The sequence below is a fragment of the Siphateles boraxobius genome, unplaced genomic scaffold (genome assembly GCF_051911475.1).
Source record: "Siphateles boraxobius isolate OS27281-9 unplaced genomic scaffold, OSU_SipBor_1 26, whole genome shotgun sequence".
NCBI lineage: Eukaryota > Metazoa > Chordata > Actinopteri > Cypriniformes > Leuciscidae > Siphateles > Siphateles boraxobius.
Window position 1 is genome coordinate 10,531,705 of NW_027508876.1, and position 14,427 is coordinate 10,546,131.

Below are 14,427 nucleotides of genomic sequence, written 5' to 3' on the forward strand. Positions count from 1 at the left end.
ATATAAACAAGAATCCATCTCTAATGCGACTGAGCTCGTTTCACATATAACTGTTGATAGTTAGGTATAATCGTTAGATAATTTATCAAACAATTGAAATTTACGATATGTTAAAACATTTTGATGATGGGCTTGCACAAAGCATTGACCAGGTTCTTGGCAATGCTTTCACAATTCACACAGTCCAGCAGTTCCCTCATCTTCATCACACAGTCCAGCAGTTCCCTCATCTTCATCCGGCGTGTTGGATTCGCTCGCACATTTGCAACTGATCCATTGTGCAAGTCAAGATCGTCAATGATTGGATCAATGTTCTTCATATTTTCAACCAACTGACTGGTGTTTGCTTTCAGAAACCCTTGATGATCTGAGAATATAAAAATTGAAAATTAAAACATGAAAAGGAAAATGAAAGCAAAATGGGGAAAGAATATAAAGATTGAATCTAACCTTGTATTGACCCGTTTCTCTTCTTTCCCAGTCGCCCCTTTTGGACAGTATTTGGCTTTGATCAAATCTGTAGTAAAATAAATAAGTGTCGTAAAATAAAAGGCTATAGTTACAATTCTGAATAATCCAGGAGCATGACACCAGATGAGATAAATTCATCATGGCTTATTCTACAAAACCTGATTCAATAGTACCAAAAATATTTCAAATTTGTACATGACGCTGTTAGATCAGAATGTAACTTTCCTTAAAATTGGTCCCAAATAGTTAACTCCGACTGCTTAATTAAGATTAATTTTATACATTGTTTATACATTTATACATTAAATTTATACAAAAAACTGTTTTAATAGTTTCTCATGCATCACACTTACAATTTGCCGGTACATTTGATTTGGCAGAAGTCATGTTTATCTCAAAGGGGGAGCCATGAGTTAAACCAGTTATGATAGGCGAAAACACATGGTCACCATCAGATGCAGAGATTTTGCCTGTTTACATAAAATATCTGTCAGTTCATCTGTCAATTGTTCATTTATTTTATTATTGGAACCATGAATTGAGTTAATTCGTGGCTTTGATAAAATCATCAGTAAATAAAAGGCTATAGTAATGTAGTATGGTAAAATAATCCAGGAGCATGACAAATTTGTACATGACGCTGTTAGGTCAGAATGTAAATTTCCAATTGGTCCCAAATAGTTAACTCGGACTGCTTAATTAAGATTAATTTAATACATCACATAGGCAAAACTGATTTATTACACTTACAATTTGCCGGTACATTTGATTCCGCAGAAGTCATGTTGATGTCAATGGAGGAGCCATGAGTTAAACCAGTTATGATAGGCGAAAACACATGGCCACCGTCAGATGAAGAGATTTTGCCTGTTTACATAAAATATCTGTCAGTTCATCTGTTCATTATACAGCCAATAGAGTACCTGCCCCCTTTTTCACAGTCGCTGGTTACCGGAAGTGTTTTTACTTCCAGAAAACGCCTGTTGCACTCTATAATGTTTCTCATTAAAAATAAATATAAACCACACTAACATGTTACTTGGATGTCCGGTCGTCCTGCAGTGTTTGCTGTCTCTAGAGAGAGAGAGAAAAGGAAAGACCATGTTATTTTAAATGGAAAAAAATCATGCAATCATCCTATAGGCAGTAACGCAGTTCATTACAGTACAATGATGAAGTTTACAGTTCTTTTCCATTCAGGGGCGACATAATATCATAAATATTGAACCATTTGAAATAAGACGCTGGACGGTGCCCAGCGTCAGAATGTATAACTAAATTATGAGAATATGTATTGTGAAAAACGCTAGGCTATATAAATAGCTTTGACTTAACTTTTATATATTTTGGTTATCACATTGTGCCATTCATATTTATAGCTTACATTTTAAACAATTTTATCATGCAAAGTGCTAAAAGTTAAAATCAAAGACAAAGTAAAAGAAGAATTAAAAAGTAGCCTACCGAAATTTAAAAAGTAAGTAACTGAAAAGGAATAAAATACAGATTAAATAATTAAATAGGCCTATGCAGATATAACCATGTCTGACAAATATAATCTAAATAATATTTAAAACATTTATTTTAATGTCCTTTATGGAAACCCCCCAGCGGGCAACTACAGTAAAATGTGATTGGCTGGGGGATATATATATATATATATATATATATATATTCTGAAACGTATATGACGTCAAAAACATTTGATATAGAACATATAACAATGTGTAGGAGCAACAAAGCATGCTATAACAGCAATAGCATGTTTAAAACACTAATGAATTATACCGTCTTTTCCTTATGTGTAAACAATCTTTCACTGTAGCATAAATGAATTATAAAGACAATACTCACTTTTAGACATGTCTTTTGATGAGGTGGTAAGAGGAGTGAGGGTGCAAAAGTTTTTGGTCCAGAAATGATTTGTCTTGGCTGTTTATAAAGAAGAGGCTGGGCAAAGTACTCTTGGAAAACGTCAGAGCTGTGTGTCCACAATGTTCTTTCAGTAGGGAATGGAGTCCTCTCACAGCCGTAGCCATGAGGTCATCGTTAACATTTTTTATCACCTCTTGTTTTTTCAGGTTACACATGGCAATAAATTACTGTAGCCGCTTAAGGACTAAGCTGTAAGCCTCCAAAATGGAGGAGGTCAAAGGGCATGCCTCCTACTATATAGATAACCGATAGTATATTCTCAGTAAAGGGGTTCAGCCTGTATGTTTCCACACTGATTAAGGATAGTTCGGGAGATACAAGAAAAGTAAAAAATGATATACACCTTATACGTGCAATAGATCATAGCTACCGTAGAAAAAGGAAGATCATGCTTTGAAATAAGATGAGTAAAATTAAATATGCTGTGTGATGGACCAAAAAAGGTACATCGCGTCTCTGAAAATGTACGGTGGTTTTCTAAATGATACAACGTAATCTAAATAAGAGCAATGTAGAGTCCTGGGATTTCTTAAAAACAAAAACAACAACTACAAAAACAAAAAAACATTGTGACAAACTTTGACAACATGTTTCATGCGGCATGGACAAAAATACTGTTTGAAATAATTTGTATAAGATCTAAGACACCAAAGTACAGTTTTTGCTTTATTTTTTGAACAGACGCTTTAGTAAAAATAATACCTTAGGTTAAATTTATGTAAAATCATTTATATCATACAGAAGTCTTCTAAGAAGATACGATTTTAATAAAACGTTAAAGCTTTGATTTAAACAGTCTTTTAATTTTAAAAGATCTAATTTAAACTTTTAATATTTCAAATGAATTTAGTATGAATAAAACTCTGGAAAGCAGACTAACTTTACATATGCTATGACATTGGCACATCCCAGAGGCTCATCTGTCCTGTAACTCCTCTCGTCTCTGTGAGGGGGTCATGCATTCATTTCACCCTGTAGTTTATCACTGAAGGAATAAAAAAGGAATAAAATTTTGTTTATGACTTTGGACTGTTTTTATCATTGCATAAAGAACTACATCTTCAGCACTGTGGAAATGTAAGGTATTTTTATATTTATATACTTTTTTATTTATATATAAATTAATTTAGCTAAAACTATGTTTAAATAGTTTGAATTCATTTTAGTAACATACTTGTTAATATTCATTGAGTTATATACTTTATTTATAATCATTTAATTTAAAAATAGAGATTGGTTAATTTTATGGAGCCGGGTTAGTGTGTGCGTGAGTGCAAAACAGCTTAGAAATTATATTAAATTATTTATTTATTTTTATTTATTTATTTTGGAAAATGTAAAAATGCCTTTTTCTGTGATGGTCGTGTTTAGGTGTACGGGATACAGTACACAAATCATTATGGCTATGACTATATTAATAAACATTATACTTTAGAGCACCATTAAACAAAATCATTAAAAAGATAAATAGAAGATACGACTGTATTACAACGTTTTATTAAGACTTTAAATAATTCATTGAATTGAATTGAAATCTTCTTTTATTTTTCTCACTGTCCCAGCAATGCAGAGGGTCTCATGTAACACACACACACACACACACACACACACACACACACACACACACACACACACACACACACACACACGCAATGGGATTTACTTCTTCAATTCTCTGAATATGTAAGATGATTTTCTTTATTTTGTGTTCATCTAAAACAAAACTAATTGGTGCACTGTGTTTCAGTAAATTTAGAAAAGATGGTTATTTTTAAAATGAACGATATAATCATATCATTTATATACTTTTAAAGAACAGAATGTATTTCAACTCTACTTAGGGTGAAGATAATATATTTGTAAATGACTAAATGTTATAACCGTTTCATATATACTTGTAAAGAACAGAACGTTTTCAACTTTAGTTAGTGTGAAAATATTATATTTGTAAATGACTAAATGTAAATTTATAAATATTTCATTCATATACTTTTAAAGAACAGAATGTGTTTCAACTTTAGTTACTGGGAGATATTTTCTCACTTCCACCGTCCTCAGCAATCCCCTGTCCTCTGGAATATGGAGGGAGATCCTGCGAAGCCACGTGTCAAAGTTCAAACATAAAACCTTCACAACTTCCATTAAATCAAACCCTTATACCCACGAGGCCAGACATATGGCGGTAGATTTACTTCTTCAACCCAGGTGAAAATTTATTTATTTATTTTGTGTTTTTGAAAAGATATTTTATCAACCATTTCATTTATATACTTTTTAAAGAACAGAATGTGTTTCAACTTTAGTGTAAGATATTTGTAAATGACTAAATGTACATTTCATTTATATACTTTTAAAGATCAAAGCTTTTTCAACTTTAGTTACTGGGAGATATTTTCTCACTTTCACTCCCCAGCAGGGGGTGCAGGAATAGGGTGGTGTCTCACTCACAGACAGACGCACACACATAGCGCGGAGACCATGCCTGTCATGCGCTGGTGTTTGAGAGACTGAGGGGGAGGGAGGGTGTCATGAAACACACACACACACACACACACACACACACACACACACACACACACACACACACACACACACACACACACACACACACATTTGTAAATGACTAAAATTTATAACCATTTTAAAGGAGCAGCATGCTTTTCAACTTTAGTGTGTGAGATATGTAGCATTATTAGAAAAACTTTTTCTCACTATCCCCATTTATATAGCGTGCTCAGGAATGCCAGGATATCGGATGTCACTCACAGACAGATGCACACACACACACACACACACACACAGTGCGGAGACTGTCAGATGCAAAAGGAGAGAATCACTCGGAGGAACTCTTTTCAACTTTTTCAAAAGCTCCTCAACTCTTTTCAACTTAAACCCCATTCTCTGAAACGGTAAGATGATTTTACTTTTGTAATTCTAATCTATTCTAATCTATATGCGACATTAGAAAAATTATTTTCTCACCCCGACACGGAGGGGATTTCCCACACCAAGAAGTTATTTCCCCCCGGGGTCAATAGGTCAAAATCAATGGGGCAAAGACAACTGGCAAAGACAACTGGCAACTTCATATATCATACAAAGGTCAATAGGGTAAAGACAACTGTCAACTTGATCGATCGATAGGTCAAAGGTTAATCCCTACATTAAGCGACCTCCGGAACAACCCCTCCGGAAGGTCAAAGGTTAATCCCTACATCAAAGGACCTCCGGAACATCCTCCAGAAGGTCAAAGGTTAGCCCCGCCCACCTGTCAATCATAGGGTCATAAATCATTTTGACATAAGCCGAATCATATAACTACTAATGTAGTACCAAAAACAACATTTTATTTATTTGCAATGTATGTTGCATATTTGCAGGCTATCTGCATGGGATGGGAATCAGGCTGGCTGCCAGGACGGAGGCCAGGTCTTTCCACTGAGAAAAACAAAGAAAGAAAGAAAGAAAGAAAGAAAGAAAGAAAGAAAGAAAGGGAAGTTGAATGAGAATTAGTAAGTATGATACATTTCCATTTATTCATTTAGCTGACGCTTTTATCCAAAGCGACTTACATTTGCTATATTTCAGAGGTCGCAGGCCTCTGGAGCAACTAGGGGTTAAGTGTCTTGCTCAGGGACACATTGGTGTCTCACAGTGGATCCGAAACCGGGTCTCTCACACCAAAGGAATGTGTCTTATCCACTGCGCCATCACCACCACAATGACACACATTGAATTGATTGTCATGATTGTAACATTTACTGTTTTACAATACTCTGCAGAATTGTGCAGTGCATCAAGAATCTGTTGTTCCAGAGTGGGGACGAGGCGATAAAATGATAATGTTAACCTAGTCTTGCATAGCCAGACCTATCTCCACACTAGAGCTGTGCCAGAGTTGGAGGAAGGTCTTGCTGAACCCATTATCATTCTGGTGTGTTTCCCTGTGCGTAAGATTACTTTTAAACAAAATATAAAACATCACGGTCATTATGGTATGTCAGTGTTACTCACAGTAACTGTTGCTCATGGAAAAATAATTTTTTTTTTTTTTAGATAGGCACAATACAGCTGGCAGGTGGAACAATAAAAAACCACTGAGATATCATCACTGTCTGGTTTTGGGAAAATACAGTATGTTAAACTTTGATTATATAATCGTGTATGCCAATGTGCGATTAGTTTTTAAATTTTTGAATAATATAACGCCTCCTCCCCTGAAAACATTTGTACAGTTTTGTTCAGAACAGATGACTAGGAGCACCAGGTCAACAAGTTGCAATGATTGCAGGCTGCCTAAACGTAGCTCGGCCTTTGCACAGACAGCCTTCTCATTCAAGGGCATTAAAGAATGGAACAAACTCCCACAGAGTCTAAAACTTACTTTTGACCTGAAGATTTTTTCTCGTAATACAAGGAAAGTGCTATTGGACAACCAGTTGTGCCAGCATAGACAATTGTGTATGTAAATATGACTTTTTAGTGAGGTTTTATTGTAGTAATATTGGTATGATTTAGTTAGACTGATGATTGTAATGGGGAATGGTTGAATGCTAGCTGTATTTGAGTGATTAATTATTATATTTTATATTGTATATTTTGTATTGCAACTTACCTGCTCGGGGACTGCAGATGGAAACTAGCTTAAGCTAAATCTGGTGCAAAGCATCTTTAATTAATGTTTTTTTGCACATTGTCCCTGTTGAAATAAATAAACAAAAAAAAAAAATAAACAAAAATAATGGGCCCAGCGCAGCAGCTTAAAATGTCAAAATGTTGTGTCTAAAAATTGTGTGTAGCCTGACCTAAGCCAAAAGACAACAGCCCATGTACGTTGGCCTGAAAAATGCTTGGAATGAAGACTAGCTGAATTATTGGAAAAATGTTGTGTAAATAATGCATTCCTACTTTGCCTTTGCATAGTCACATTTAAATAGTGAATTTCACTTTTGGTTTCATACGGCTGTGGATGCACAGTACAACATATCAGTATCCTCACAATTGTAAACAGCATACAAAAACGGTTTGCATTACCATTTTTCTTTAATTATCTCTACCCACAACATTGGCTTGTCAACAATCTCCACAAATGAAAACAGTACATTACATGTATTCATTTATCTGACGCTTTTATCCAAAGCAACTTACAATTGCTGTTTATGTCAAAGGTTGCACGCCTCTGAAGCAACTAGGGGTTAAGTGTCTTGCTCAGGGACACATTGGTGTGCCTGCTCTCTGCCAGTACAGAGAGATCCAGGGACAGAGAGATCCAAGAGCCCAATGATAAAATGCATGTAATCGTACATAACCAAAAGCTATTTAACATACCACATTGTGCAGGGCTGCCAGTCATAAAGATGTTCTGTCCTCCCCTGTGGCAGGAAGAGAAAGACATTGTATCATTGTAGGTTATTTAAATGTTGTACTTTAACAAGGAGTGAAAATATATTCATTCATTGTTTTGTATATACTTATGTAGTTTATATACTGCATATTTTGAATCATAGTCATCAAATAAGATCCATGACTGACACTTCAAGCTAAAGGTATTTACAGGATGCCAACATATACTGCTCAATGTTGTGACTTAGACAACAGCATTTTGTCAAGGTAACTAAGTAATTTCAAAAAAAGTTATCCAACAGTTTTAGAATGTCATCCAGTGTTCCCTTTGTATTTTTTTTTTTAAGGTGGAGGGGGGTGGGTGTATTTAGGGGTAATGTTTGTTTTTTTGATAAATAATAAAAGTGATAAAAGCATTGTTTTTATAATCACATATTTGTTGCTGCATTTTAAGTGAAATTTAACATGGTTAAGGTTTTGAAATGACAATTCCAATAGCATTATTTAACTAATTGAGAGGAAACACTGTCATCCAGTTAGTCATTGTCCTACCTTTCTGTTCCTTGTCTTTATTATTCCACGGACTGGGAATATTTCAAGCCGATTGTGAGGGCAATCTGTAATTGTAAGGAATATATTATTTGCACCAATGTCCACAATATGTGCAGTACTTTTTGTCCAGGAATCAATTCACAATGCACACATTTATGAATTTTTTCTACTGTTTGTCATTAGCACATTTAGCTCCTCCTAGTGAGATTTGAGAACCACAGGAGTATCAAAGGCTGCACATGGTTCTATTCAAAATCTTTGTTTCTTTGCCATCCGTTCTTTATGTTGTGTCTCCTATGGACTGTTTACATTTTACATCACTTGCAACAGAGCAGATATCTTTTACACTGGTATTCTTTACACTGGGACTTTAACTTTGCAGCTCTCTAATTACATGAAGCAGGGATGTGTAGAGAACCATCAATTCAATTATTGTTTATAGAAAAAATAATAAAATAATATAGCATAACGATTATGCAGGGGCAAAATGTCTGTACAATACATGCTGTGCATAGACTAAAACACACCTTTAATTTTTTGTGTTCTTTTACGTTGCTGTGGACTCTGCAGTGGTGGCTGCACAGCTGGGACTTGGTGTGCTGGTTCCTGGATGAGTGGAGCTGAGTGTAATGGTGTGTGGGTGGAGAGAGGCAGGTGTGCTGGTTCCTGGATGAGTGGAGCTGGGTGTGGTGTGTGTGGCTGGAGAGAGCCAGGTGTGCTGGTTCCTGGATGAGTGGAGCTGAGTGTAGTGGTGCGTGGGTGGAGAGAGGCAGGTGTGCTGAATTCTGGATGTGTGGAGCTGAGTGTAGTGGTGCGTGGCCGGAGAGAGGTAGGTGTGCTGGCTCCTGGATGAGTGGAGCTGAGTGTAGTGGTGCGTGGGTGGAGAGAGGCAGGTGTGCTGAATTCTGGATGAGTGGAGCTGAGTGTAGTGGTGCGTGGGTGGAGAGAGCCAGGTGTGCTGAATTCTGAATGAGTGGAGCTGAGTGTAGTGGTGCGTGGGTGGAGAGAGGCAGGTGTGCTGAATTCTGGATGTGTGGAGCTGAGTGTAGTGGTGCGTGGCTGGAGAGAGGCAGGTGTGCTGGCTCCTGGATGTGTGGAGCTGAGTGTAGTGGTGCGTGGGTGGAGAGAGGCAGGTGTGTTGAATTCTGGATGAGTGGAGCTAAGTGTAGTGGTGCGTGGGTGGAGAGAGGCAGGTGTGCTGGTTCCTGGATGAGTGGAGCTGAGTGTAGTGGTGCGTGGGTGGAGAGAGGCAGGTGTGCTGAATTCTGAATGAGTGGAGCTGAGTGTAGTGGTGCGTGGGTGGAGAGAGGCAGGTGTGCTGGTTCCTGGATGAGTGGAGCTGAGTGTAGTGGTGCGTGGGTGGAGAGAGGCAGGTGTGCTGAATTCTGGATGTGTGGAGCTGAGTGTAGTGGTGCGTGGCTGGAGAGAGGCAGGTGTGCTGGCTCCTGGATGTGTGGAGCTGAGTGTAGTGGTGCGTGGGTGGAGAGAGGCAGGTGTGTTGAATTCTGGATGAGTGGAGCTGAGTGTAGTGGTGCGTGGGTGGAGAGAGGCAGGTGTGTTGAATTCTGGATGAGTGGAGCTGAGTGTAGTGGTGCGTGGGTGGAGAGAGGCAGGTGTGCTGAATTCTGGATGAGTGGAGCTGAGTGTAGTGGTGCGTGTGTGGAGAGAGGCAGGTGTGCTGAATTCTGAATGAGTGGAGCTGAGTGTAGTGGTGCGTGGGTGGAGAGAGGCAGGTGTGCTGGTTCCTGGATGAGTGGAGCTGAGTGTAGTGGTGTGTGGGTGGAGAGAGCCAGGTGTGCTGGTTCCTGGATGAGTGGAGCTGAGTGTAGTGGTGTGTGGGTGGAGAGAGCCAGATGTGCTGGTTCCTGGATGAGTGGAGCTGGGTGTAGTGGTGTGTGGGTGGAGAGAGCCAGGTGTGCTGGTTCCTGGATGAGTGGAGCTGAGTGTAGTGGTTTGTGGGTGGAGAGAGCCAGGTGTGCTGCTTGACGGGTGTGGTGACGTGCAGACGGATGTAGTCTGGGTTGATGGTGTGTCAAGGGATGGAGCCTGGTTTTGTGATGGTGGCTGGTGTTTCCTGTTGTGGTGACTGGTCACACGGCACCAAATGTAGGATGAAGTTCTCTTCTTGAGGCAGTTGGTCTGGGTTGAGTCTTGTCCAACCTATAAATGGACATGGAACACACACAAATATAATATAATATGCAATTAGGCCAAAGTGAAAATAAATGCAACCCAAATCAACCTAGACGATAAAAAATGATGGTCGCAGTGAACGTGATTTTACCCACAGGATTCTGAAAGGCATGGGGCAGAGGAGTCAAGGAAGAATGGAGAATGGGTTAGATATGTGTTCTTTCAACAGCTGTTAAGTATTGCCATTATTGTGTCACAGTCTAAGATGCAAAGAACGTTGTCATTCATTGTAAGCTTTGTGCGACCAGCAAAAGGTTTACAACTGCTAACAATTCTAAATCTAATTTATTGAAGCAGCCATGTAAAACTTATAAAAATAAACGTTAGTGCTGGGGGTGTAGGATGCTACTGCCAGTGATGCATGCACTCGTCAGGAGAGTGGTATTAAGCAAAGTTGAATCTTCTGTAAAAACACTGAATACTGCTCTTATAAATACATGTGCAGAACAACATTAGTTCACAAATCGGAGTTGACTTGCTTTATTTTTTATTTCAGCCAGTGATGTTAGGAAACATTATGTTTTGTAAAAAAACACTCCATGCTGCTCTTATCAATATGCTATTAGTTAAATAGCATTAGATAGCTATTAGTTGGGACAGTTTATTATTTTTAAATATGCAATGTGTAAAGTTTGGCTGATTGTTGACTCCTAATGTTAATTATTGTTCCAGTAAAGTGGATTCATTTCTAAAATAAGCGGACTAAACAGGTTATCTGTCACTTTTTAGAAAGGGGCAGGGTGCGGGATAGTAAAAGTAATATAGTAACGTGACAAGTAACGTAACTAGTAACTTTTAATTTCCTGTAATAAGTAAAGTAATATTATAACTTTTACAGGAGGAGCAATTCCTGAGTAACTTGCCCAACACTGGTTGTGGTCTCAGTGACTTTCATGCCGTTAGGTACTTTTTTGCACATCCAATCTCATTCGCAGTGGCACAAGTAGTAGAATTACTTTGACTCCCATTGGTTTTAAAAAATACATTAACATTAACACAAGTTAGTCTTAAAGGGCAAAATGAGTAGGATTGTCTCTTGCTGTTTAAACACATGATTCACTTCGGTTACATTCTAAAGCACAGATAAACTTGACCGGTTGACCCCACCTCCACAGAACCCTGTTGGAAGGAGGCACATTGGCGGATTTTTTGTGAATACAGCCAAAGCCACCATCAGCCTTTAATATAGGTCTGCTATAAGTGTGTGTGTAGCTCAGACACACAGACCTGCATTACAGAGACAGAACACAGAGGAGAGAGATGGAGACAGCAATATAACCTGGTTTCTGCTTTACTATAGAGTCAGAGTCCCGGCTTTTATTTGATGAGAAACCACAGGAAGTCCTGTTTCCCATTTGCGCTAGCTTCCCAGCTGAAGGCCCAGTCAAAACTATGCAGCCCCTATGCAGGAAAAACCCTGCAAAAACTTATCGACATACAGCTGCGTCAATTTACATAATCAAAGTACTGACATTTTTATTGATTGGATTTAGCCTGAGGTCACTAATTTAGCTTTAGCACACTTCCAGGCTGGTCATCTGGCTGGATGCAAACTGTGACTACATAAGTCTGCTGGTGGTCTTGTGCTAAAGCTTACAGCATATTTGATTTGACAGTGAGTGTGACTCATTAAAAAGTTCAGCCTCAATGGCGCTCCCACTTTAGCTGCGGATTTCAAAATTTCCAATAACTGAAAACTACCAAGGAGATAGAAGTGATGTATTTTAAAGCACAGGTGACCCCTGCCATCATCCCAAAGCAATATCTGTTCTTGTTTCCCAAATACCAGCTCTTTAAATTGACTCTACCTTGCAGCTAGGCTACAGCCAGATCAGAATTTCTATTCTTCTTTTCTTCTTTGCTGTTTGGAAAATGTACAGGACAACACCAACAATTGTACAACGGATAGTGAATATATGCATGTGTATGCATTTCAAGGTTAAATAAATGCAACCTCACCTTCAACCATCAATTTGTAGATGGCATCCACATTGTCAAGGCATGTCTTAGCGGATGTGCTAAGGTGGGCATGCATTGGCAGCATTAGTTTAATTTGGCACTTCCCTGTCCCCACCTTAAGAGGATGTGCAATCAGCAGCAGGGGCTTCATGCCAAGGGCATACAACTTCTCAAGCTGTAACAGAGAGGTAGAAAGATCAATTAGATATATACACAAAACTGTAGTTTACAGCTGAATTTGTCCTCAAGCTTGATCTGAAGTTACATCAAAGCTAGAAAACATCTACAAACAATCAAACAATGATTTTTACATAATTTTTGGATAGATAAATGTGAGGATTTGTATGAGTTTCAACTCCCTAGACATAATAGTTTGGGGGAAAAAAAACACTAAACATGAATTATATTCTTATTAATAGTGTGGATGTGAGGCAATATATTATACCAGTTCATTTATTTGATTATGTCAAAATAACAAAACACTTTTGGTGAATGAGATGATCGGAAAACTACATACAAGAATGGCAGCATCATCAAGAACGTGGGACTTGATGTTATTTTTCTTCATGGACGACAACCACTGCTTCTGCTGACTTTGAAATTTGTCCAGCATTTTTTGCAGTCTTACATGTTGGGGTTGTGGATGGTTGCAGAGTGAACAAATTTTAAGTTCACAGTATATTTTTTCCCCGCAGTTTGAGCAGGTCTTTTTTTGTGAACCTCCAGCCATTTTTGAACAGAAATAACTGGGAGTGAGAGATAGCTTGAAAGAGTGATTAAAAGAGAGACAACAACAGAAAGAGAGTGATCGAAAGAGACAAGTGAGAAAGAGAGATAGAGAGTGGCTCTTAAAAGTGTCGTTGTTTTGATTTGTGTGTTTATGTGTGTGATGATGGAGTCAAAAGTGTTGCAATAAAGCTGTAAAACAGGAAAAGCAAAAGATTATTAGAATAGTAGTATTCTAGTAAATGAGCATTTCTTAATTGTTAGGACAGAGTAATTGTAGTACCATACAAATTAATCCTTACTGTACAAATATCAGATTTGTACCACATTCAGTTGGCACAAGCAAGTACCTACACAAATCTATTTTTATTTTAGGCCTACAAATAATGGAAACAGTGATCTTCTTCTGTCCTGTTGCGTAAAATGCATCTCATAATATCCACTGCTCTCTCTTCTCAATGTCACAAATAACTAAAGTAACAATTACCCTCTTATCTCATGATGATTTCAGTGTCTTCTAAAATGGCAAAGTCTTACAAAAGTATGGCACCATAGTGTTACAGGATATTCTATATATAAGTTAGTGGTGGGTCGTCACTCTATTTAATTATGCATTAATTATATCAGGTATGAACGGTCATTGACATTGAGTCGCACTTGGTCGTGGTCGCACCGAGCAGTCAAATCCTCTGGAAAGATTCCAGGTCCACGTTTTTATTCCAGCCCATCCCTGATTGCGTTAATTCTCCTTAGTTACACTTCTGACATTTACTTTGCACTTTGAATAAAACTTTAACCACTGCAACAACACGTTGTTAATTGTTGTCTTTTTGGTAGCTGGCAGTGCCACAATCTAACTGTGCCGGGGACAGCTGTCATTTGGCTGGCTAACGTTAGCTAACTAAGTTACTTCGGTGGGTAGCCGTGTACATGATAATGCAACACTAAATTCAACCTAATCTCCAGGGATGAAACGCTACACAGTTCGGGCTACAACTAAATAAATAACATAAATGGTTTTGCGTGATTTTTAACAAACTAAGACCGCTTGGGTTGAGATCCTATGGTTGAGATACTTACCGTAGTCAGTAGGCGGGTGAAATGAGCGGTAAAAGCGCAGTGATTATGGGTAAGTAGCGTGCGTAACGTGACGTATCGTTGCCGTGGTAACAACTGAAAGTCTTCTGATTCATAATAATTATTATTAATAATATTCGCTGATATGACAGAAAATACATTTGAAAAAGT

General features: G+C 38.2%; 1 protein-coding gene and 1 long non-coding RNA gene across 2 annotated transcripts; both read right to left on the reverse strand.

Annotated features, from left to right (window-relative positions):
- Positions 1-285: 285 nt before the first annotated feature.
- On the reverse strand, positions 286-858 carry LOC143751468 (uncharacterized). Its single transcript, XR_013207238.1, has 3 exons — positions 825-858; positions 451-517; positions 286-367 (listed from the first exon to the last, which is right to left on the reverse strand). It is a non-coding gene; the product is annotated as an uncharacterized LOC143751468 (long non-coding RNA).
- Positions 859-5,731: 4,873 nt separating this feature from the next.
- LOC143751686 (uncharacterized) lies at positions 5,732-13,300 on the reverse strand. The gene is made up of 7 exons (XM_077244323.1): positions 12,971-13,300; positions 12,454-12,628; positions 10,301-10,461; positions 8,829-9,040; positions 8,302-8,366; positions 7,735-7,778; positions 5,732-5,844 (listed from the first exon to the last, which is right to left on the reverse strand). Exons 1-3 carry the CDS (start codon positions 13,181-13,183, stop codon positions 10,334-10,336), a joined length of 516 nt encoding a protein of 171 aa, XP_077100438.1. The 5' UTR covers positions 13,184-13,300; the 3' UTR covers positions 5,732-5,844; positions 7,735-7,778; positions 8,302-8,366; positions 8,829-9,040; positions 10,301-10,333.
- Positions 13,301-14,427: the final 1,127 nt, after the last annotated feature.

Excerpts from the sequence above, each read along its gene's own strand:
- LOC143751686 (XM_077244323.1), bottom strand. The coding sequence starts at position 13,183 with ATGGCTGGAGGTTCACAAAAAAAGACCTGCTCAAACTGCGGGGAAAAA. Across the intron at positions 12,629-12,970 it reads TTGATGATGCTGCCATTCTT|CTTGAGAAGTTGTATGCCCT; the intron begins GTATGTAGTTTT and ends TCTCTGTTACAG. Across the intron at positions 10,462-12,453 it reads CTACAAATTGATGGTTGAAG|GTTGGACAAGACTCAACCCA; the intron begins GTGAGGTTGCAT and ends GTCCATTTATAG.